This window comes from Salvelinus sp. IW2-2015, linkage group LG18 (genome assembly GCF_002910315.2).
Source record: "Salvelinus sp. IW2-2015 linkage group LG18, ASM291031v2, whole genome shotgun sequence".
Lineage (NCBI taxonomy): Eukaryota > Metazoa > Chordata > Actinopteri > Salmoniformes > Salmonidae > Salvelinus > Salvelinus sp. IW2-2015.
The window spans coordinates 49,869,054-49,895,006 of NC_036858.1; the positions used below are offsets into that span (position 1 = coordinate 49,869,054).

Sequence of the window (25,953 nt, forward strand, 5' to 3'; positions counted from 1 at the left end):
AAATGCACAATCTGCAATGAATATGCCATTGAGCAACAGAGAGAGACGATGATGTCCCACGAGCTACCGATGCGCCCCTGGCAGATAGTAAGTCTAGATCTCTTCCAGCACAGTGGCAAAGACTTTCTGCTGGTAGTCGATCATTACTCAGACTTTTGGGAGATTGACCCCGACCTCTCAGCAGAGACAACGATCAAATGCTGCAAGGCTCAGTTTGCCCGCTATGGCCAGCCAGATAGGGTAATTTCAGACGATGGACCCCAATTCTCCGGAGTTGAGTTCCGAAAATTTTCTGCAGGATGGGAATTCGAGCACTTTGTCACTTCATCACCATGACACCCAAAAGCTAATGGGAAGGCGGAGTCCGCAGTAAAAATCGCAAAGAACGTCTGCAAAAAGGCTCTGCAAGAGGGCAAAGATGCCTGGAAAGCAATCCTGCAGTGGCGCAATACCCCGACAGAAGGCATGGATAGCAGCCCGGCCCAGTGCCTCATAGCACGGCGCTTAAAAGCAGCTCTGCCAGATTCCAGCACTCTCCTGGAGCCATGTGTGGTGACAGACATGCTGGTGAAGCTACGTCACAGAAGACAGGTCTCCAAGTTCATCTATGACAAATCAGCAAAAGACTTACCTGAGCTCAGGGTGGGTGAAACGGTGCGAATGAAGCCACTACCAGGGGACCGGACGGGCCTCTGGAGACTCGGATCCTGTGTACAGAAAGKGGCACCACGCTYCTACTTGGTCGAAGTGAATGGATCACTGTACCGTCGCAACAGGGTTGACCTTCGGATTGCTGAGCCAGCACCTACTCAGAACCCTGATGGTCAAAGGGGTCGCATGAGAAAAGACGGAACCCCAGCAAGTCACATGGGGCCTGAGGCACTGGGCAAAGAGCCAGGGCATCACAGGTCGGCCGCTCCTTCGCCCATCAATACTCCCCTTAGACAGTCAGGTGACACGCCTGTGCGGGAACCTGCAGTCCTCGCAGACAAGCCCCCTGTCTTTTCACACTGCGGGCATCTGTCCCAGCCACCAAAAATACTTAATCTGTAGGTTTCCCATCAGGGATTGTTGACAGACAGAGATAAAAGTGAAGAGAGTATCAAAATGTGTTGTTGTTACCTGAGGAGAAGAAAGAAAAAAAAACTAAACTGTTCATGTTGGAAMTTATTACTAGGTTTGTTTTGTTAGTGAATGGACACCTCCTGTCCTATTTTATTAAAGGGAAGATGTTATGGGTGTAAGATGGCACAGTGATGCCATCAGTTGGTAAATGTTCATTACTGCAACTCATGTGTTTTATCGGTGTGCTTGAGATACCCGTATGTATTGTGATGTACGGAACAAGACTGGTTACTCGCATCAATGCCTCTGTCTCGTCATTTAACATTCAAACAGAGTACGCTTCGAGGTCGTTATAAAGTGCAGAGCGTTCGATTTGCCTGCTGGGGGACAACGAGACTCCAAGCTCCGCTAAAACCATTGACAGCTGCGTGCCAGCAGAATGTCGCATTTGCCGATGTGCGGTAGCTTATAGGCATAATGTTTACAATGCAAGCTACCGGTAGAAACGTTGTACAGTTGGCTAAACATATTGATAAGTTAAGTAATGCTCATGTATTTTTTTCTCCAACCAACGTAGGCCTACCTAGCGAAGTTAGCTAACATTATTTTATCCCCTTTTCAACATTGTGAGTGTTTAATCACGATGTATGTTGACAGACATGATAGGCTAGCTACGTTAGCTAATAACAGATCACATCCATATGGCAAGTTAGACAAGCTAACTTTCAGGGGATAAACTAAATGGCTAGGCTATATTTGCTTGCCATCTAGTGGTGATGACAGTAGTCCGACTGACAACTATCAGGATGACGATCAATGGATGTTTACTGATCATGAAAAGCATGCAGTTACTTGCTGTGCAACTGATGATASAGCTAAATGTGGAATTATCAGAAATGTGTAGTTCTGACTACTATGCTCTTCAAGAGGTGATATTATTTAAAACCAAATAGTTAACATTTATTTAACAATCCCTTAAACGGCACGTAGTTGTCATTCATCAAATGTATTTATATAGCCCTTATATCAGCTGATATCTCAAAGTGCTGTACAGAAACCCAGCCTAAAACCCCAAACAGCAAGCAATGCAGGTGTATTGGCTAGGAAAAACTCCCTAGAAAGGCCAAAACCTAGGAAGAAACCTAGAGAGGAACCAGGCTGAGGGGTGGCCAGTCCTGTTCTGGCTGTGCCGGGTGGAGATTTTAACAGAACATGGCCAAGATGTTCAATTGTTCATAAATGACCAGCATGGTCAAATAAAAATAATCACAGTGGTTGTCGAGGGTGCAACAGGTCAGCACCTCAGGAGTAAATGTCAAGTGGCTTTTCATAGCCGATCATTGAGAGTATCTCCACCGCTACTGCTGTCTCTAGAGAGTTGAAAACAGCAGTTCTGGGAAAGGTAGCACGTCAGGTGAACAGGTCAGGGTTCCATTCCATAGGTCATCATGCCAGGTAGTCCTGAGGCATGGTCCTAGGGCTCAGGTCCTCCGAAAGAGAGAATTAGAGAGAGCATACTTAAATTCACACAGGACACTGGAGAAATACTSCAGATATAACGGACTGACCCTAGCCCCCCGACACAAACKACTGCAGCATAAATACTGGAGGCTGAGACAGGAGGGGTCAGGAGACACTCTACAGATGAAGCCTGAGCTGGAATGGGAAGATGGTAGCCTGCTAGCTTTGGAAAACCCTAGGTAGAACTAGATTCAATCATAGTATACCGCTCTGGTCTGAATAGATAATCAGATCTGTACAAAGCCTGTAGAAGTGTTTAATAACAATCCCAGGAAACATATTGTATGAACATCATATAATCTCCCAATAAAATGCACAGAATCTGTATCTGAAATGCACCCAGTATCTACTTTTGCTCTATGTTGAAATCCAGATCGTTCCCTACCTCTACAATGTATGTAGATCTCAAAGGATTGGATATAGTAGCTTCACCTTGCCATATTGGTTACCTGGTGGTTGGAGTGTTCGTCGCTGGTTCGAATACCCGAGCCGATAAGGTGAAAAATCGGCCAATGTGCCMTCGAGCAAGGCACTTAACCCTAATTTGCCCCAGTGGACCCTTACTACTATGGCTGACTCTGTAGAACAACACATTTCACTGCACCTATCTGGGGGAAGTGACAATAAAAACATATTTATATATATTTTTTATAATTATGCACCCTTTGTACATAAAGTAGGCTAATCAATTTCAAGTACTTCTTGTTCTGTACATTCCCAAGTCATCCTCAGCCAGTGCACACACCCAACAGACATTCATTATTCCAAGACCCTACAATTCAGACAGCTATCAGTCCGCAGTGAGAGTCAACAACACAATGACTAGGTTTCTCAAACATCTCCGGTTCAAACTCCACCTGAGTTACCTGTGCACCTACAGTACACACCTGTCCCCACGCAAATACCACCTGAGTTACCTGTGCACCTACAGTACACACCTGTCCCCACGCAAATACCACCTGGGAGCCGATAAGTGTTAACACCCCACAATGCCATAGTAATTATATAATGATGGGGCAACACCTACTGTACCGAACACCACTGATATGAGTCATGCCTGTGTTCTAAGAACACTTAATGCTTGTGTTCCAGAGGTATGCATGTTTTTGACATTCATTGTGTTTGTACATTTCCTCAGACAATTGAGCAAGCGTGAAGAGACAGCACTACTTGTTTCCACATATGAGTGAGGCAAGGGGGATGTTTTTGTGGACACAACTCATATACAGTATCATGGTTGACCCCAACTCTGTACAGTATACCCCAGGAATAGCGAAGTCAGACTCCCCTTAGATATGTTAACATTACATGCTTTTTACTGACTCCTGCCTGCATTCCCACACACACACACACCTATAATGAACGGCCTACACACTGTCCCCTTTGGAGCATTACATAAACACATGACAGACCCTGGAGTGAGTTGTGTTGATGCGGAAACCATGCGGTTGAACTTGTCAGAGAAGTTTTCACGTCACTGATATGACAGCTTAAGGGATGTGACGACTAGATCTTGTTATAAAGTGTGTGATATCATGAGACAGTCCTGCAGAGGAATCACAAATACAACAATGATTAGATTTGATCTTCCACACGTTTTATTGTTCAATTACACTTGGCAAAAGAAATGCCTCCAAAAATTAAGAGCCTTRAGGAAACCTTCCAAGTCGATATTTTCATACTGAATTAGGCTAAAGGCTTTTATTTATTTATACCCTAAGTAAACATCAGTTTGTCACTATTTATTTATGTACCACTTTGTTAAGATGTAACCATATAGTCCATGATATATTGTTGTTGTAAACAAGTGAATCATCATTGCACAAATCCTTGAATAGGAACACTGTAGAAAAGCAGTAGAAAATGAGACCGATACATAAGAAAGCAACAAATACAAAGTATTATGCCTTGCTAAGAAATTTGTTCTGTTCATAACATTTTCAGTTACATTGTTTCTGGATGAATGATTGCTTATGTTCGGGTTCTTCTCATCTGACAGGTATGCAGTAAAACTTGTACAACCAGCTGTTCTGCCATCAAAAAGCTTTCCAGAATGATCTATCACAAAAGACAGAGGCCTCTATTAATAAATCTTAACCACCACACCTGCCTGAATTTCCTGCCTCCTTCACATTACATCACCTGTTCTATCACAAAGGTAGAACCATCACTGGCTTCTAATCTCCACACCAATAACCAAATCAGCTACTTGATCATAATTTTTATGTTAAAGCTGTCGAGAGATTACTGGCCTCAGATTCCATCACAACATTACACCTCAATACTTCACTTTGCAGACAGTTACATTTTTATACACAATATATATGAAACCTTTTTCTGTTGTTGCCTGGCATACTTCAAAGGCAGAGTAATGCACCCAAGACTTTACGTTTTAGACATATAGACAAAACATTGAAAGAATAATATCATTCACAATTCTCCATGGCCCATAAAATAGGAAATTTCACCTTGATCAATTCAGAACATGGGAATAGAAATAATGATTTTAGTACTTACAGTGACTACTACTCAAATGCTAAGGTGTCCTGGTATTGGTCCATCAGTGGCTATGAAAGTTGTAGGATTGACAGTTTTCCTTTTCCAAAGCTTTCAGAAATACTTTGATTTGTTGTGACCCGAATAACTCATCTTTCGTTTTGTATTTAGGGACTGCATAAGAAAAATGTTTTCAGCCCTGATTATTTATTTTTTTAAATCATCCTCAATAATAAGACTTGGTCTGAGAACGAGATCAAAGGTTATGTATGATCCCCATCTTTGATTCCACTAGGTCAGTGTTTCCCCAAACGGTGGGTCGTGGACGATTCAGCTGATTCGTTTTTTGGTCACAGCCAGAACCGGTTACAAACAATTGTTCCCTTTACTTGGTTGGTCCAATTCCACAAGCTTTAGATCGGTCACAACATAGAAAAGTTTGTAAACTACTGGGTTATTTCATTAGGGCACAACGTGATTTTTTTTTAACCGACTCTTAAATGGACAAGTCCAGCTGGTCTCCGTTTTGGAACGTTTTCTTCCATTTCATGCATCACATGACCCAAGTGTCTCTTACAGTGGGTCTCCCCCAGCCCAGTAGCATCTTATCTTCTCAGGCCAGAAGGATAGGCTCCTCCTCATCTTTCTTCCCCAGCAGCATACACAACATGGAGGAGGAGAAGAAACAGAACTCAACAGCGAAGCTGAGCTCAAACAGCTCCAGGTTGACGCTCAGTATCCACTCAAACACGGCCGCTGAGTGCTTGTACATGTATTCCTCCTGTACAAACAAGATTGCATCTGTCGTGGTCAGAGGTCAAGGAGGGAGAACTGTAGTTGTTAATAGTAACCCTACGCATATGTTCAAAGGAACGTTGAAGATGTTCAAACATTACTCATCAGTAAACAGACAAAACACACAGATAGGCAACCTCACTGTCAATGTTCTGGACGGTATCTTCTTGTTATCAAATACCACTACTACCTAGGATGTCCTGTGCCTTTCAGGGCCTGTGAGCGTTTGCAAAGTTGAAGTTGAAGACGTATGGAAGAGGACACTACTGTTCTTGTATATTTACTCTTGCACTGTGTCATCCCTATAATTTTCCTGAGTGTATGCACACCCAGCAGAGTTTAATAGGTTCAGGGGTTATAAGGTCAGGGGTAAGGCTTATAGTGTTCATCAGAGCAAGTGAAAGGATACAGCCAATAGTGACAATGATTTGGACCGCAGTAGACATGACCCGTGCTGGGTAGAGGAACCACTCCATCCGGGTCAGAACACACTTCCCTGTGAGCACCGTGAGGAGCAGGCTGTAGAAACAGATACACAGGAAGCTCACCGCAGCCCCCAGGTAATGGGCCAGCGTTAGGTACGCGGGCTGGAGGAGAGAGGACAGGTTACAGTTAGTATCAGGTACCTTGGCTAGAGGAGAGGCTTAAGACAAGGTTCCATTTAACTATTCTAGCTGCAAATGACAAAGCCAAAGCACTTATAAGAAACCATTATGTCACACAATACTCCAATTCCTCAATGATGGATATGTTTGTGTTACAGAGAACATTCTCAAGCTCCTGGGTTATTACATCCCAGTTAGTGAGCATTTCTCCTTTGCCAAAATAATCAATCCACTTGACAGGTGTGGCATATCAAGAAGCTGATTAAACAGCATGATCATTACACAGGTGCACCTTGTGCTGGGGGCAATAAAAGGCCACTCTAAAATGTGCAGTTTTGTCACACAAGACAATACCACAGAAGTCTCAAGTTTTGCGGAAGCGTGTAATTGGCATGCTGACTGCAGGAATGTCCACCAGAGCTGTTGCCCGAGAATTGAATGTTCATTTTTCTACCATAAGCCACTCCAACGTCATTTTAAAGAATTTGTCAGTACGTCCAACTGGCCTCACAACCGCAGAGCATGTGTAACCACGTCAGCCGCGAACCTCCACATCCGGCATCTTCACCTTCTGGATCGTCTGAGTGGATGCTGGGGCATATTTCTGTCTGTAATAAAGCCCTATGTGGAGAAAAACGAATTCTGATTGGCTGGGCCTGGCTCCCAAGTGGGTGGGTCTATGCCCTCCCAGGCCTACCCATGGCTGCGCCCTTGCCCAGTCATGTGAAATCCATAGATTAGGGCCTAATGAATTTATTTAAATTGACTGATTTCCTTATATGAACTGTAACTCAGTAAAGTACATTATTGCATGTTGAGTTTATATTTTTGTTTAGTATAATTAATTATCTGCTTAACGTGGACAGATTTTGGGCGCAGTAAACCCTCTCGCTTTGTCTTTTCCTCTCTGTTCTGAATGTGTCTTTGTGGCAGCTCTAGAGACAAACGGAAAGGTCGTACCGTTCAACTTAATAGGTGTATGTGTGATTCCGGTTGCTAACTAAGGCAGTACGACCTTAAGAGCACAGGTCACGACGTCTCCCATCTTTTGGCCTATACAGACTTTTGGTGTGTTCCTCTGCCCAGGTGTTGCTGATGCATGCCAGATCTTACAATGCCTGGATAGTTATTTTAAGTATCAGCTAACCACATCATAAGTTTTAGCAATGGGCGGATTGGATTATGCTGAGCCGCAGGGCACACACCAGTCTATGGCCTGCAAAAGCAGTGAGGAAGGAGCTCCCTTCTCAGTAATCTATGCCGCTCTGTCATGTTGTCAGCCAGGCAGCATGATGTATCGTCCAGAAACATACAACATCTCTTTTCCATAAAATATACAGTATGTTTGAATTTGGGAAGGCAGATGAAGCGTTTTTATCAAAAGCAATCACTTTTGCATGTGAAAACACAGAATCCTACTCATTATTACATCACTTTTGTTTTGAGCCAACTTCACCTTGGGCTTTGAATGTGGCACCTGGCTCACACCCGGGAGTTAGCCCGGTTCCAAAACGAATGGTGCAAAACATGCCTACCCGGGTGCCCGAGCCAGATTAATCGAATCCCCTCAATCTGTCAGACGATGACACAGTCGATGACATGGCACATAACCATTGGTTGATGCATGCAACGTCTGAGCATGTGAACTGGCTGCATCACCGCTTGGTATGGCAAATGCACCTCCCTCGACCGCAAAGTGCTATAGAGGGTGGCACTGGTGCCGTCAGCCCAGTACATCACTGGGGCCGAACTCCCTGCCATCCACAACCTCTATACTGTATCAGGCGGTGTCAGAGGAAAGGCCGAAAAATTGCAGAAGACTCCAACCACCCAAGCCCTAGACTGTTCACTCTGCTACCGTCCGGCAAACGATACCGGAGCAACGGCTCTCGGAACAATAGGCTCCAAGACAGCTTCTACCCACAAGCCATAAGGCAGTTAACAGTTAATTAAGTGGTTACCCGGATTATCTGCACTGACTCTATGCACACTCACAAGACTATACACTCAGTGTCCAGTTTATTAGGTGCATCCATATAGTACCGGGTCGGACCCCCTTTGCACCCAGAACAGCCTGAATTCTTTGGGGCATGGAAACGTTGCTCTATTGGTATCAACAGCCCTAACGGGTGCCAGGAAAACATTCCCCACATCATTACACCACTGCCACCAGTCTATACCGTTGACACCAGGCAGGATGGGTCCACAGACTCATGCTGCTTACGCCAAATCCTGACTCTGCCATCAGCATAACGCAACATGAACTGGGACTCGTCGGACCAAGCAATGTTTTTCCACTTTCCCACAATTGTCCAGTGTTGGTGTACCCACTGGAGCCGCTTCTTCTGCGATCTCTTCACACTTGCTCAATTGTCTGAGGAAATGTACAAACACAATTGGGGTGTTGACAGCTGATAGGAGTGGAATCCAGTGTGGTCGTCTGCTGCAATAGCCCATCCGTGACAAGGACCGATGAGTTGTGCATTCCGAGATGCCGTTCTGCACACCACTGTTGTACTGCACTGTTATTTGCCTGGTTATGGCCCGCCTGTTAGCTTGCACGATTCTTGCCATTCTCCTTCGACCTCTTATCAACRAGCTCCTTTCGCCCACAGGACTGCCGGCGACTGGATGTTTTTTATTTGTCCCACAGTTCTCTGTAAACCCTAGACACTGTCGTGCCTGAAAAGCCCAGAAGGCCGGCCGTTTCTGAGATACTGGAACCGGCGAGCCTGGCATCGACGATCATACCATGCTGAAAGTCGCTGAGGTCACTCGTTTTGCCCATTCCAACATTCAATCGAACTGTAACCGAATGCCTCAATGCTTGTCTGCCTGCTTTATATAGCATGCCACATCGACGTGACTCACTGTCTGTAGGAGCAAACCATTTTTGTGAACGGGGTGGTGTACATACACACTCACACACACTACCACTCTCACATAAAACCCACACACATTCACACACACTACATATACATACTCACACATAACACACACACACACGCATACCGACACAACACAAACACACACCAGTGGAGGCTGGTGGGAGGAGCTACAATGAGGGAAAAAGTATTTGATCCCCTACTGATTTTGTACGTTTGCCCACTGACAAAGAAATGATCAGTCTATAATTTTAATGGTAGGTTTATTTGAACAGTGAGAGACAGAATAACAACAACAAAAATACAGAAAAACACATGTCAAAAATGTTATAAATTGATTTGCATTTTAATGAGGGAAATAAGTATTTGACCCCCTCTCAATCAGAAAGATTTCTGGCTCCCAGGTGTCTTTTATACAGGTAACAAGCTGAGATTAGAGCACACTCTTAAAAGGAGTGCTCCTAATCTCAGTTTGTTACCTGTATAAAAGACACCTGTCCACAGAAGCAATTAATCAGATTCCAAACTCTCCACCATGGCCAAGACCAAAGAGCTCTCCAAGGATATCAGTCCAAGGATGTCAGTGACAAGATTGTAGACCTACACAAGGCTGGAATGGGCTACAAGACCATCACCAAGCAGCTTGGTGAGAAGGTGACAACAGTTGGTGTGATTATTCGCAAATGGAAGAAACACAAAAGAACTGTCAATCTCCCTCGGCCTGGGGCTCCATGCAAGATCTCACCTCGTGGAGTTGCAATGATCATGAGAACGGTGARGRATCAGCCCAGAACTACACGGGARGATCTTGTCAATGATCTCAAGGCAGCTGGGACCATAGTCACCMAGAAAACAATTGGTAACACACTACGCCGTGAAGGACTGAAATCCTGCAGCGCCCGCAAGGTCCCCCTGCTCAAGAAAGCACATATACATGCCCGTCTGAAGTTTGCCAATGAACATCTGAATGATTCAGAGGACAACTGGGTGAAAGTGTTGTGGTCAGATGAGAAAAAAAAATGGAGCTTTTTGGCATCAACTCAACTCGCCGTGTTTGGAGGAGGAGGAATGCTGCCTATGACCCCAAGAACACCATCCCCACTGTCAAACATGGAGGTGGAAACATTATGCTTTGGGGGTGTTTTTCTGCTAAAGGGACAGGACAACTTCACCGCATCAAAGGGACGATGGACGGGGCCATGTACCGTCAAATCTTGGGTGAGAACCTCCTTCCCTCRGCCAGGGYATTGAAAATGGGYCGTGGATGGGTATTCCAGCATGACAATGACSCAAAACACACGGCCAAGGCAACAAAGGAGTGGCTCAAGAAGAAGCACATTAAGGTCCTGGAGTGGCCTAGCCAGTCTCCAGACCTTAATCCCATAGAAAATCTGTGGAGGGAGCTGAAGGTTCGAGTTGCCAAACGTCAGCCTCAAAACATTAATGACTTGGAGAAGATCTGCAAAGAGGAGTGGGACAAAATCCCTCCTGATATGTGTGCAAACCTGGTGGCCAACTACAAGAAACGTCTGACCTCTCTGATTGCCAACAAGGGTTTTGCTACCAAGTACTAAGTCATGTTTTGCAGAGGGGTCAAATACTTATTTCCCTCATTAAAATGCAAATCAATTTATAACATTTTTGACATGCGTTTTTCTGGATTTTTTTGTTGTTATTCTGTCTCTCACTGTTCAAATAAACCTACCATTAAAATTATAGACTGATAATTTCTTTGTCAGTCGGCAAACGTACAAAATCAGCAGGGGATCAAATACTTTTTTCCTTCACTGTATAGGAGGAAGGGCTCATTGTAATGGCTGGAATGGAATGAATGGAACGGTATCAAACACGTCAAACATATTGAAACCACATGCTTGACTCCGTTCAATTCATTCCATTCCAACCATTACAATGAGCCCATCCACCTATAACTCCTCCCACCAGCCTCCACTGACAAACACATACACATACATACCGACACCACAAACACACACACTTTTGCACTCATCATGTGCTGCTGCTACTCTGTTCTTTATTTTATTCTTATTATTATCATCTATCCTGATGACTAGTCACTTAGGATAGATGATAACTGTACATATCTACTTCAAATACCTCGTACCCCTGCAACTTGAACTGGTATTGGTACTCCCTGTATATAGCTCCATTATTATTTGTATTTATTTTTCCTCTCTGCATCGTTGTGTACAGTGTAGCCAGCCGCGCAGGCCTAAGTCGCCTGTAAGTCACTTTGGATAAAAGTGTCTACTAAATGGCATATTATATTTACTGTATGTAATACATGAAGTACTAACATTGCAGTTCCCAGCCACGAAGGCCCCGATGGCTGCCACTCCACCAAACACCAGGGCGATTCTACTGAGCATGGAGTGGACACTGTTCCTCTCCAAGATGTGAGCATGGTGGAAGATACAGAACACCATAACTAAGGAGGAGAGAGTAAAAATGTATATTATAATGCATCTATAACAGTATAATTGATCAAATGTTCATAAGATGTTTATTACATGTTTATACAATAGGTGCAACATCACATCTGATCTAAAACAATGTGATTATATGATTATTATTCAATAACACAACAATGACAATCAACTCGTAATAACTTTTCTTTCGGGAAGATGTTTTCTGAGCAGGACAAGCAACACATTTGATATGAAATATGACTAGGGCCCTGTGCTTTGGTTAATCATGTCATATGACCTGGATTTTAACCTTCATTTTAAGCCTTTTCCAGAAACAAGAATTCAACAAAAAATATAAGCAATTGTCTGAGGATGGTGCTGGACCATCTGATATAAAATGAAAAGGGGACAGTTTGATGAAAAAGATTTAAATAAAGGTTAAAATCCAGGTCATGTGACATGATTATCCAAAACACAGGGCCCTAAATATGACATACCAAACCCTTTTATATTTATTGTAATTGTTTGGTACTTTTACCACTTTTTCTCCTCAATTTTGTGATATCCAATTGGTAGTTACAGTCTTGTCCCATCGCTGCAACTCCCGTACGGACTCGGGAGAGGCGATGGTCGAGAGCCGTGCGTCCCTGAAACACGACCCCGCCAAGCCGCACTGCTTCTTGACACACTGCCCGTTTAACCCGGTAGCCAGCCGCACCAATGTGTCGGAGAAAACACCGTACACTTGGCGACTGTGTCAGCGCGCATTCACCCGGCCCGCCACAGAGCGCGATGGGACAAGGACTTCCTGGCTGGCCAAACCCTACCCTAACCCGTACGACGCCTCATGATTCTCCCATTACATTACAACATTATAAGCACATACTCGCACACTCTCATCTTTGTGTCAGTATAGACATCTGCATAGTGCATAGAGATCCAGGTTGACCTGTGTATGTATAGAGTGGGTAATCTGTACAGTCACAGAGGTAATCTTACACAGAAATGAAGCAGCATTGATGGTGGCTGTGAAGAAAGAGTTTTCTGGTGAGCTTGTTCCACTCGTGCTGCAACAAGGCCAAAGCATGTGTAAGAAACTATTATTTCAAACAATACTCAAATTCCCCAGTGACAGAGAACAAACTAGGAATGTCTGTTAAAAAGCTGACTAAGTGTTCTGATGTGAATGGAACAGAGTTAAAGTTCAAATTGTAATTCAATGTTAAATTCCATTTAAATTGACAAACTTAAAAATGAAAGTCTAATTCAAAAAATGTATGTTCAGTAAGTATTTCTATAAATGTTTTACTATAATTTCAATTATTTTCTTCACTTTCTGAAATGAGATTAAATTCTGTTAGTTGAACCCAGCCTTGGTATAGTGGTCTATGGTTACCTTATGGTGGGAACTTGACAACATGCCATAGTTGTATTGTTTCCGCAGGGGTTCCCAGGGGCCCTGAAGACAGAGGGGAAATAATCATGGTTACAGACCTTCCTTTTATGTATAGTGTGTATACAGTATGCAGTGGTCTTCACCCCTGGTCTTGGAGGGCTACAGGGTGTGCAGGCATTTGTTCCAACCCAATAGCAACAACACACCTGATTCAACTAATCAAGTTGATGATTAGTGGATTAATTTAATCAGGTGTGTTGGTGCTGGGCTAAAACGAAGAGACTGGACACCCTGTCAATCTCCAGGACTTGTGTTGAACAATACTGCTTTATAAATATGCTTGTGTTACATTAAAGCAATGTATTTCATTGACATATAATTGGCTGAGATAACCATTCACAATGGTCTGTAGGAGTTCTCACAGACAGAACACAACGTACCAGTTGTTGAGGGAACACACATGGTCATAGCTGTAAGCCAGGCCATACCTGAAACAACAAAACAAACACACCCATTTGATATGATTGAAGTGCCTAATTATCTATGTTAGGGCCTATATTTTTTCAATGTACAATATTGTACTAATATTGTAATATTGTACTAATTATTTTATGAGCATAATTATTTTATGAGCATTTATATTTTGTCAAAATAACCTGTTCCCTTTATACACATTGCTTACAGTATATGTGGTGAATCGGTCTTTTAGGAAATAACTGTTTACCTAATTCTTTACCGAGTAACTAATTACCTGTTTTCTTATTGGCCAATGCATTAATTGTGTTGAATACGCTTTATTGAAACAGAAAGTGACAGTCAGTTCTAGTGTGGTTGCTGATGGTGTTCAATGTGGTTTGACCTTTAAAGCTGCTAAATAGTTATCCATCTCCATCCAGAAAAGTCATCCATCCACTTGTACTCGCACCCTCAACTTACAATGTGATATACAGTACACTCGCAGAAAAAACACTGATAATCTTGAGAGGTACAATGGGTAACCAGGAACTGATTAGGGTGACTAAGCAAGAGTACACAGTTGGAGGTCATTAGAATATTATTAGCATGAAGGTTAAATAAAATGTCTCACAATGTATGAATCAGTGAAACAAGTGGTTTATATTTTGTGAGGTTGTGAGGTGGGGTGTAAGGTGGTGGTTCTGGCTCTACAGGCATCTTAAAAGATAACTCAACCGAATAAAAATATTTAGTATCAGCATGGGACTTTCTTTCTGGAAAGTTTTGTTCAGCGTCGGCCCTAGCCACTAAGCGACATTTTATTTATTTAACCTTTATTTAACTAGGCAAGTCAGTTAAGAACAAATTCTTATTTACAATGATGGCCAACCAAAAGGCCTCCTGCGGGGACGGGGGATGGGCACAACATGGCAGCAGCACAACATGGTAGTAGTACAAAACAGGTTACAAACATTATTGGGCACAGACAACAGCACAAAGGGCAAGGCGGTAAAGACAACAATACATCATGCAAAGCTGCCACAACTGATCCAGAGGCGGCGCTCCTAGTGGCTGGGGACTTTAATGCAGGGAAACTTAAATCAGTTTTACCTAATTTCTATCAGCATGTAAAATGTGCAACCAGGGGGAAAAAAACTCTAAACCACATTTACTCCACACACAGAGATGCGTACAAAGCTCTCCCTCGCCCTCCATTTGGCAAATCTGACCATAATTCTATCCTCCTGATTCCAAGCAAAAATTAAAGCAGAAAGCACCAGTGACTCGGTCAGATGAAGCAGATGCTAAACAWCAGGACTGTTTTGCTATCATAGACTGGAATATGTTCCGGGATTCTTCCGATGACATACACCACATCAGTCACTGGCTTCATCGATAAGTGCATCGATGACGTAGTCCCCACAGTAACTGTACGTGCATACCCCAACCAGAAGCCATGGATTACAGGTAACATTCGCACTGAGCTAAAGGGTAGAGCTGCCGCTTTCAAGGTGTGTGACTCTAACCCGGAAGCTTATAAGAAATCCTGCTATGCCCTCCGACGAACCATCAAACAGGCAAAGCGTCAAAACAGGGCTAAGATTGAATCGTACTACACCGGCTCCGACTCTCTCGTCTCAAACTATTACAGACTACAAAGGGAAGCACAGCCGCGAGCTGCCCAATGACACGAGCCTACCAGACGAGCTAAATCCCTTCTATGCTCGCTTCGAGGCAAGCAACACTGAGGCATGCCTGAGAGCATCAGCTGTTCCGGACAGCTGTTCCGTGATTACGCTCTATGTAGCCGATGTGAGTAAGACCTTTAAACAGGTCAACATTCACAAGGCCGCGGGGCCAGACGCATTACCAGGACGTGTGCTCCGGGCATGTGCTGACCATCTGGCAGGTGTCTTCACTGACATTTTCAACATGTCCCTGATTGAGTCTGTAATACCAACATGTTTCAAGCAGACCACCATAGTCCCTGTGCCCAAGAACACTAAGGCAACCTGCCTTAATGACTACAGACGCGTAGCACTCACGTCCGTAGCCATGAAGTGCTTTGAAAGGCTGGTAATGGCTCACAACAACACCATTATCCCAGAAACCCTAGACCCACTCCAATTTGAATACTGCCCAAACAGATCCACAGATGATGCAATCTCTATTGCACTCCACACTGCCCTTTCCCAACTGGACAAAAGGAACACCTATGTGAGAATGCTATTCATTGACTACAGCTCAGCATTCAACACCATAGTATCCTCAAAGCTCATCACTAAGCKAAGGATCCTGGGACTAAACACCTCCCTCTGCAACTGGATCCTGGACTTCCTGATGGGCCACCCCAGCTGGTGAGGGTAGGTATCAACACATCTGCCACGCTGATCCTTAACACTGGGGCCCCTCAGGGATGTGTACTTAGTCCCCTCCTGTACTCCCTGTTCCCCCACCACTGCATGGTGCCAGGACAACAACCTCTCCCTCAATGTGAGCAAGACTAAGGAGCTGATTGTGGACTACAAGAAAAGGTGGGCTGAACAGGCCCCCATTAACATCGACGGGGCTGTAGTGGAGCGGGTTTAGAGTTTCAAGTTCCTTGGTGTCCACATCACCAACGAACTATCATGGTCCAAACATACCAAGACAGTCGTGAAGAGGGCACAACAAAGCCTCTTCCCCCTCAGGAGACTGAAAAGATTTGGCATGGGTCCTCAGATCCTCAAAAGGTTCTACAGCTGCACCATCGAGAGCATCCTGACCGCTTGCATCACCACCTGGTATGGCAACTGCTCGGCATCTGACCGTAAGGCACTACAGAGGGTAGTGCAAACGGCCCAGTACATCACTGGGGCCAAGCTTCCTGCCATCAAGGACCTATATAATAGGTGGTGTCAGAGGAAAGCCCATAAAATTGTCAGAGATTCCAGTCACCCAAGTTATAGACTGTTTTCTCTGCTACCGCATGGCAAGCGGTACCAGAGCGCCAAGTCTAGGACCAAGAAGCTCCTCAACACCTTCTACCCCCAAGCCATAAGACTGCTGAACAATTCATAAAATCGCCACCAGACAATTTACATTGACCCCCCCCCTTTTGTACACTGCTGCTACTCGCTGTTTATTATCTATGCATAGTTACTTCACCCCCACCTACATGTACAAATTACCTCAACTAACCTGTACCCCACACACTGACTCACTACCGGTGCCCCTTGTATATAACCTCATTATTGTTATTCTTATTGTGTTACTTTTTTATTATTTCTTTTTATTTTAGTCTACTTGGTAAATATTTTCTTAACTCTTCTTGAACTGTACTGTTGGTTAAGGGCTTGTAAGTAAGCATTTCACAGTAAAGTCTGCACTTGTTGTATTCGGCGCATGTGACATATAAAGTTTGACTTGATTTGATATACAATCCATGTTACCTGTCTCCTCCCCTTCATCTACACTGATTGAAGTGGATTTAACAAGTGACATCAATAAAGGATCATAGCTTTCACCTGAATTCACCTGGTCAGTCTGTCATGGAAAGAGTTCCTTATGTTTTGTACACTCAGTGTAACGTAACATACTAATTTSAGTGTCCCGGATTTACGTTTACTAAATTACATCTAGTCTATGAGACCAGGCTGGACAGAAATCTAAGTCAATAAACTCAAGAACATGTTATTCTTATAAAACATTAGAAGAAAATATAAATATAACTTACGTCACCCATGTGCCAATGAGAGACACCAGGGAGAGGGAGATTGGGAGTAGACTCCAGAGGACCATGTCTTGGTAGTTTAGTGAGAGCAGCAGCAGAAGTACAGTAGTGACGATCTGGGTCCAGACACGGTCTGTCTTTCTGGCACTTTGAAGATTTCTGCCTCTAGATTCCCCCACAGTAGAGTCAGTCACCCATAAACCTGACGCCTCATCGTAACTGTAGAATCCCAATAAGTATGTCCTGTCACCAAACTAGATCATTCAAGTATATCCAGCAGATTGACGTAGCACCAGTTTGTCTGTGTACCTTCCACCACCCAGGCAACATTCCTGCCATTTGAGAGCAGCAGAGGAAACTAAAGGTCTAACCACTATTGCCACTCCTTTTGGAAGGGAGTACCACCTTGTCCTGTCAGAGGACAGACGTGAGGTAACATGGGGTGGGCCCTCTCGACGCTATCTCCCTGTTTGTTTTAAATTACATAGCACACACTGTAGACTGCATAGCGGTCAAACTCTAGTTCCCCAGGGGCAGTGTGGAGCTCTATCCAACTATATGTTTCTTAGATTCCTTTACTGAACTGTAAACTAAAACTATAACTTTCAGATGAGCTTAAAAATGTGTTATTAAAGTTGTCCAGAAATCAAACTTTATGCTATGGTAAATGATGAGATTGATTTGAAATAATTGGCCAACAACTCGTGAAAGTGGAGTAGAGAGGGAGGGGGGAGAGAGAACTGCAGCTTTGTAGTAAATGGCCTTTCGAAGTTCTGCCTTGAATGCATGTCTTGTCATTCCTGTGTTTAACATCTTGTTACAAATTCCGGAAACTATAGTGGCAAATTTGACAAAATGCATACCAAATTTAGAGATTATATTATTTATGTAGCCTATCACACATATTCCCACTTCAGTGATCATTTACATTAAATATCTATATTTTGCTTTAGTAGCAGCAACAAAATCCCAATACATTCCATGCAAGAATTCTGATTTATGTTGCAGTCTGCAGAACCAACAGTTAATTCATCTCAATAGTAGCTGGCTGTTCAGATGCCAATATTCGTACTTTCTATAAATGTATCTAGCTAGCTATATAGGTTGAATTTATGTTTATTTATTGTAATGACTAAGAATATTTACTTAGCAAACGTACGATTAATAAACAGTAGAGCAATTGGAATCGATTTTAAACAGGATATGTCAAGCCAGCTSTCTCAAGTCCTCATTTTCAAAACAAATAAAATCATGGCGGTCCGCGTAAAATTGAGTTTTCTACCGTTGATTCGGTCATGAAATACATTACATTTTAGGTTTCAGTTTCAACATTTTCTATTAAATTAAGAGTTCTACTTGGGTATACCAACTTAATGAACGTCTTGCTGTGATTTCAGCTCGATTGGTTGCCAATATCTTTAGGACGTTACAGTAGCTAAACCCTAACTGCCACATCATCGATGTCAAACCAGGTCCTAGCCTAATCCCATCTTCATGTTGCGCAGCTGAAATTTCTCTAAATGTATTAAAGATAAAGTTCAGTCAACAATAACGATGGGCCAAGAAGTATAACAAGAACTCTGTTTGCCTGGGTCTTCTTCAGTTAACGTTATCTAACTAACGTTAAACCCGTCATCAGCAACTTGATTGAGTGAAGTAGCTAACGACGTTAGCTAGCTAGCTATCTAAAAACCATTCCGTTTTGTTCTGCAGGCTGGTCATTGAGGCATTACCTAGCCTAGTCAGTGTCACTGCACAACCATAGGTAGCTAACTTTAGCTGCTTTTGTCGTTTCTTTGCTTTTTGACAGTCTCAAGTTAATGTTTCAAGACCATCGGACATTCATCCAACAGATTCGGTTTGTAAGGATAAACCCACTCTGTTGAATGAATGTCCGACCATGACATAACTGTGTTATAGGTTTACAATTAAAACGAGAAACTAGTTCCACACACAATACACATTGGCCAGAACTTCAGAAAACTTCTGTCTCTGACGGGACCCACACAGTTCGCAGATGAGAAACCGTCCTTTCTGATCACATTTACTAACTATAAGAACCACATTCAAAGGCTACAGTTGTCACGTTTTCTGTAGTACATACAGAGTAGGCCTACAAGTGGAACTACAGGTAACTGCCAAAATAAAGGAAACACTTGCGTACATTTTGGATGCAAAGTATATTGAAAGCAAGTACTTCCACACAGGTGTGGTTCCGGAGTTCTTCATGTGAATTTCTGGCAGACTGGACGCTGTGTTGCATATTTCTGCCTTTCGCAGGTCGGAGTGCAGATTGCACATTTTGGTCCCCCAAAAAAGTGGAAGGGGAAACTCTTAAATTGCACCACCATCTAACCCCTTTTCTCAAAACTCCCTGTAGATCTTCTGCACTACAATCTCTCACCCAAATATTTTTCTGCCGATGCGACTAACACATCTATGTTCTGTGATTTGCAGTCCATCAGTGCAGTGCAGTTGATCACCATTGCTATAAACGCAAGAAATCCAACCTTACTGAAAAACTCATCCTCTTTGGTTCTTTCTTCAGGCCTACTCACTTGGGAACTCCCAGTTGAATCACTCACCTTTGGGCTGTCCTCTAGTCTCTTCACTGCCTCATAGGAAACTTTCTGCCCCACTCAACCGGTCTCTCTCTCTCACAGGGCACTTCGGATCTCCAACTGCATGGGCGCCCCCACAGTTGACACACAGTGCTTTTTCTAACCCAACTTTACACTCCCATTGACTATGCCCTTCTGCACATTTCTCACATTGTGGGATCTCCTTTCTACACACTGCTGCAACATGTCTGAATCCGTGACACCTAAATCCGTGACTTCAGAGCACTCACTACTGCTGACCGATGTTCTCAAGAGCACAAGTAGATTTATAGGTCATTTTACTTGGTTTGTATTCAGGAGAAGAAAATGATTGAACAAAGGTTTGTACTCAGGAGACGTAGGTATGTACTTAGTGCCATTTTTATGCTTCTGTGTCATCGCACCCTGGTTCCCGAGTTAATTAAGAAATTAACATCCCATCATGTATAACAATGCCCAGTTGCCCATCATTTTGGCTACCATGGCTAGAAGAAGAGATCTCAGTGCCTTTGAAAGAAGGGTCTCAATGGAGCATAGTGGGATTAAAGGGTGTGTGTGTCTCTGTCACCAGATCTCAACCAGATTGAACAGTTATGGGAGATTCTGGAGCGGCGCCTGAGAAAGCGTTTTCTACCACCACCATCAACAAAACACCAAATGAGGGAATTTGTCTATGCCAAGGCCTGTGGTGGCCCAACTCCCTATTAAGACACGTTATGTTGGTGTTTCCTTTATTTTGGCAGTTAGCTGTAGCTATATGCTCAAATGATTGCGGTTACAGTTGTATTGATAGCAATATAGATTTATTGATGTATAATGTATTGAGAGTCTGGGAGAACAAATTATGGGAATAGGATAGGTTGACTATCTCTTATTTTAAATGTATTTATTCTATGCTGTGTAATACCGTTTTTTTTATTTACTGTATGGATTACTGTCGTTTTCTGGTTTTGTCTATATTTTGTTTATTCCATCGGGGATCACGTTGGAAACAAGTGGAATTGCTTTAATGTGTTATTCCCTGGGTTGTACTCAGTGCATCTTTTCCCCATATTGGAAATGTGAACAATGAGCAGTAACCATGACAAACCAGACAGTGTGAATAAACTGAGGTTTTCCAACGTGAATCACAAATTGTTCTCTAAACATCAGCTTGTTTGCTTTCAGAGTGTGGGAGAACCAGTGACGTTTGTACATGAACTGCTGTAGGAGAACTCGAACCGAAGATGATCATTTGTGCTCTAGGAACATATTTCTTAGAGGTTTACTGTACTGATTAGCCTAAGTTACAGTTCTGTGCATGCCTCAAGTAAAAATCTATTGCAACGTGCAATGTGCTTCTCCACTGTTTGGTGACCCCCCTTGGTTTTCACAGGAACCTGTTTGAAATGGAAGGAGTGAAAAGTGCGTTCTATGGCCTTGACTTCATCACAGTTACCAAGGTACCCAATAAATACACTTTAAAGTTTAAACCCTCATCTACCAACCCTATCCATTTACTCTGGGATATTGTGTGCAATTAGACCATGATGACTGAATGGATCATGTCACAAATACAATTTAACTGACATTTTCTGATTCAATTCATGGGCCATGTCCAAATTTTTGACATTCTCCCAAATTGTGCACTTGCACAATCCTTGTCATTGATTTGAAAACATAGGATTGGTATAAGCATTGGCAAGAGTGAGTTTTCACCATTGCTAAATCCATGCAAGAAAGTGTGCAAGTGCAGAATTCGGGAGAAGGGTGGGGTATCGGGCCATGTTCATTTACTAACAGGCCTTTGCATGTTTTGTGTTGCCTTTGTCAGGCAGAAGACGATGTGGAGTGGACAGACATCAAGCACCATGTCATGGATGCCATCACTAAGTGGAGACCCCATGACCACGCAGGTGACCCACCATGAGAGCAGTGAGTATGACAGGAACAAAACTCTTCTTCATATGGGTGTTGAGGGTCAATCTGTACTGTATTGTCATCTTGATAAATTGCATACATCTAATGAAAATGTTTGTTTTTTTGTATTATGAATTTAAGACTTTTCAACATGCTGTTCCTGTCTTAGGTCACTTTGAAGATGATGAAATCGTTTCAATGATTAACGAGCTTCTAGATACACGGATAAGGTAAAATCCCCATATACTATTAGTATGATGTACAGTGGGGTCTGAAATGATTGACACCGTTGATAAAGATGAGCAAAAATGACTATAAAATAAATAATTAAAATATTGAGCTATGTTGTATGCAAAAAAWTTGATATTTTGTACTGATACAACTGCTCAGAGAAAGAGAAAACAATAATAATTGTTTTTCTCAAAAAGATAAGGGCCAAAATTATTTACACCCTTCTTTTCAACACCTTTCAAGGATGATGGCACTGAGCCGTGGAGAACCCATTGGGAGGGATCTTGGACTATTCCTCCATACAGAATCTTTCAAGATCCTTGATATCATTCATCTGCGCTTATGGACTGCTCTCTTCAATTCAAACCACAGGTTTTCACTAGGCTGGCCATTGCAAAATGTTGATGTTGTGGTCAATTAAACATTTTTGTGGATTTTGATGTGCTTGGGGTTATTATTTTGCTGGAAGATCCACTTTAGGCCAAGTTTCAGCCTAATGGTAGAGGAAACCAGGTTTTTGGCTAAAATGCCCTGGTACTGGGTAAAGTTCATGATGCCGTTGACCTTAAGGGCCTCAGGGTTTGCGACTGGGAGTCCCATAGGCCCAGCGTCAGTTTATTTTTTATTTAACCTTTATTTAACTAAGCAAGTCAGTTAAGAACAAATTCTTATTTACAATGACGGGCTACCCCAGCCAAACCCTCCCCTAACCCGGACGATGCTGGGCCAATTGTGCGCCGCCCTATGGTACTCCCGATCAAGGACGGTTCTGATACACCCCAGGATCGAAACAGGGTCTGTAGTGACGCCTCTCGCACTGAGATGCAGTGCCTTAGACCGCTGCGCCACTTGGTGTTTCCTCCGACACATTGGTGCAGCTGGCTTCTGGGTTAAGCGGGCTGGTGTTAAGAAGCGTGGTTTGGCGGGTCATGTTTCTGAGGACGCATGACTCGACCTTCACCTCTCCCGAGCCCGTTGGGGAGTTGCAGCTATGAGACAAGATCGTAGTCACGAAATTGGGGATAAAAAAAAWATATATATATTATTTAGGATCAGGACTATTGGAAGAAAATAACCCCATAACATCAAAGATCCACCACCATATACATCTTTCTTCCGACGCAAAACCCACGACTGGTGTGCGTAGCCAAAGAGCTTTATTTTCATGTCATCCAACCAATGCAAATGCCTGGAGTTTGCTAAACGACATTGGCACTTGGATTGGAACTGGTGCATTGGTCAGATAACATGAAAATAGAGCTATTTGGCCATGCACACCAGTAGTGGATTTGGTGTTGAAAGAAAGATGCATATGCAGAAGAAAAAAACATACCTAACCTAAAATATGGTGGTGGATCTTTAATGTTATGGGGCTATTTTGCTTCCACTGGTCCTGGGCCCTTGTTAAAGGTAGATTCAGCGACTATAACATAGATGAAGAACATAAACAGCATAGTGGGTCATGCTGTGAACAGCGTGAAGTGAATCTGTGCACATGCGCATGTAACGGATGTGAAATGGCTAGCTAGTTAGCGGGTACGCGCTAGTAGCGTTTCAATCAGTTACGTCACTTGCTCTGAAACCTAGAAGTAGTGTTACACCTTGCTCTGCAAGGGCTGCGGCCTTTGTGGAGCGATGGGTAACGATGCTTCGTGGGCGACCGTTGTTGATGTGTGCAGAGGGTCCCTGGTTCGCGCCCGTGTCGGGGCGAGGGGACGGTTTAAAGTTATACTGTTACATTGGTGCCCTGACCCGGATCACTGGTTGCTGCGGAAAAGGAGGAGGTTGAAAGGGGGGTGAGTGTAACGGATGTGAAATGGCTAGCTAGTTAGCGGGTACGCGCTAGTAGCGTTTCAATCAGTTACGTCACTTGCTCTGAAACCTAGAAGTAGTGTTGCACCTTGCTCTGCAAGGGCCGCGGCCTTTGTGGAGCGATGGGTAACGATGCTTCGTGGGCGACCGTTGTTGATGTGTGCAGAGGGTCCCTGGTTCGCGCCCGTGTCGGGGCGAGGGGACGGTTTAAAGTTATACTGTTACACGCATATACTGTGTGTGACTGTGAGAGCGAAGTCTTGCATCTTGCTCATCTCAATATCTGCAGTGCTGCTCGTGGCAACGTAATTTCGCTGTCAACCTTTAAAGTCAACCGCATCATGAACTTTACCCAGGACCAGGACATTTTAAACAAAAACCTTGTTGCCTCTGCCAGGAGCCTGAAACATGACCAGAAGTGGATATTCCAGCGAGACAATTATAATTATTTATTTTATAGTCTTTCTTGCTCATCTTTATCAAGGGTGCCAATAATTTCAGACCTGAATGTATGTAGTGTTTTCGGTCATAATCATTACAGATCATGCGCTTTTAATCCCACCCCTCAGCTACTCTCAGCCCATTCCACCTATCTCTGTAGACCACCCTCAGGCAGATTGTTTGGGCACTGAAGTTGTTCCCAAACAAATTATAGAAATTATGTTGATATGAAATAAAGACTATAGTGATGTTATCTTCAAGGACAGCTCGGTACAAATTCTCCCATCCCCTCCCCCCTCTTAAACCTCCCCTCCATTCTTCTCTTCCTCCTAGTTTTTAATAACAATTGTAATATTACCTGTTATGTTGTTCAGTGACAAATAAACTCAACTAATAAACCCTCCCGTTTCACACAGGCCCACAGTGATGGAGGATGGCGGTGATATCATCTTTAAGGGCTTTGAGAATGGCACGGTAAAGCTGAAGCTGGTTGGCTCGTGCACCGGCTGCCCCAGCTCCACTGTCACCCTGAAGAATGGCATCCAGAACATGCTGCAGTTCTACATCCCGGAGGTGGATGACGTGGAACAGGTGAGAGGCAGAGAGGAGGGAGGGACAGGGAGGAGGAGGAGGAGGAGGAGGAGGAGAGGAGAGTGAGAAGGAGGGAGAAACCCATAGAGAGGCAGAATGAGGATAAATGGATAAAGTGAGCGAGGAGGGGAACAGCATTAAGCTTTTATGTCTGTCAGTTATAGCTGTTATTTTTGTTTCTGTAGGTGGAAGATGAAGTGGATCATGTCAACGCAAACGTTTTCACCGAGTTGGAACGCAAGTTTGGAGACATAAAACATTCCATTACAAAATGGAAGTACATGCTCTAAAAGGAATTAATTCCAAATTTTTCTCCAATATCATGGCGGTCCGCAAACAATCGTTTGTGCTGGAATATACGATCAATCATGATCTGACCAATTCAGTATTACCATGAAAATAAAATCCAAATAAATTCCTATTAACTTCTATCACACCCTTCCCCTCCCCCAAAAAACTCCCCAATCCCCCTGATCTATATCATGCTGAACACTCCACCCTTGTTCAGCATGTTAACAACCATTTCAACATTAACATCTCATACCCCCCAAATCTCTTTTGCCATCTCCACAAAAAACTTCAACCTGGCATTTCTGCTTTCCACAACCTGAGTCGTATTGATAACCTTACCAATAAAAGCTATGAAGTCAACTTCATTATCAAAGTGTCCTTTGACAGTGCACATTCATGAGCGCAAGATTTCTGAACAGGCATCCAAACCATGCCAGGACCAGCAGAAACACCAGCCGGGTTATTCCTACAATGCGGTGCCATTTGTACCTCAAATCTTTTGGGAAAATGTTTGTATATTGTAGCAGGTTCAAGGGTGTGGGGTTTCCATGTCACCAAGTTCAATAACCAAACACACACAAGGAGCACAACTAGAATCCAAATGGGGTGTTTATTAGGGAGTTTTGCACACTGGGGAAAGGGTGAATTCACCAACCATTTCACAGTCCACAATCCATTCTCATTGTCCGTTCCAGGGGTAATCATAAAACTCAGGTCCTCAGCCAAACCGG

General features: G+C 43.4%; 2 protein-coding genes across 4 annotated transcripts; one reads left to right on the forward strand and one right to left on the reverse strand.

Moving 5' to 3' along the window:
* Window positions 1–4,161: 4,161 nt before the first annotated feature.
* Window positions 4,162–19,600, reverse strand: LOC111978534 (transmembrane protein 150A). 3 transcript variants are annotated; one of them, XR_002879187.2, is made up of 9 exons: window positions 19,522–19,600; window positions 17,361–17,522; window positions 13,630–13,677; window positions 13,190–13,252; window positions 12,793–12,860; window positions 11,683–11,813; window positions 6,287–6,464; window positions 5,104–5,883; window positions 4,162–4,644 (listed from the first exon to the last, which is right to left on the reverse strand). XR_002879187.2 is itself a non-coding variant. In XM_024008642.2 (9 exons), the coding sequence occupies exons 1-8, from the start codon at window positions 19,584–19,586 to the stop codon at window positions 5,696–5,698; spliced, it is 903 nt and encodes a 300-aa protein (XP_023864410.2). In that variant the 5' UTR covers window positions 19,587–19,600; the 3' UTR covers window positions 4,162–4,644; window positions 5,660–5,695. The 3 variants fall into 3 exon arrangements, 2 of the variants coding, with proteins under 2 accessions (XP_023864410.2, XP_070304667.1); XM_024008642.2 differs by having other exon boundaries at window positions 5,660–5,883; XM_070448566.1 differs by having other exon boundaries at window positions 4,162–5,883.
* Window positions 18,337–25,543, forward strand: LOC111977945 (NFU1 iron-sulfur cluster scaffold homolog, mitochondrial-like). Its single transcript, XM_070448567.1, has 7 exons — window positions 18,337–21,219; window positions 21,333–21,399; window positions 21,771–21,871; window positions 22,026–22,086; window positions 22,331–22,459; window positions 24,757–24,931; window positions 25,117–25,543. Exons 2-7 carry the CDS (start codon window positions 21,371–21,373, stop codon window positions 25,219–25,221), a joined length of 600 nt encoding a protein of 199 aa, XP_070304668.1. The 5' UTR covers window positions 18,337–21,219; window positions 21,333–21,370; the 3' UTR covers window positions 25,222–25,543.
* The last annotated feature ends 410 nt before the right edge of the window (window positions 25,544–25,953 follow it).

Coding starts and splice junctions, on each gene's coding strand:
- LOC111978534 (XM_024008642.2), bottom strand. CDS start 19,586: ATGAAGAACTCCGGAACCACACCTGTGTGGAAGTACTTGCTTTCAATA. Junction 17,523..19,521: donor ATATACTTTGCATCCAAAAT/GTACGCAAGTGT, acceptor GGGGGAATCTAG/AGGCAGAAATCTTCAAAGTG. Junction 11,814..12,792: donor CAATGCTGCTTCATTTCTGT/GTAAGATTACCT, acceptor TCTCCTCCTTAG/TTATGGTGTTCTGTATCTTC.
- LOC111977945 (XM_070448567.1), top strand. CDS start 21,371: ATGGCCTTGACTTCATCACAGTTACCAAG. Junction 21,872..22,025: donor GGTGACCCACCATGAGAGCA/GTGAGTATGACA, acceptor TTCCTGTCTTAG/GTCACTTTGAAGATGATGAA. Junction 22,460..24,756: donor CTCTTCAATTCAAACCACAG/GTTTTCACTAGG, acceptor CGTTTCACACAG/GCCCACAGTGATGGAGGATG.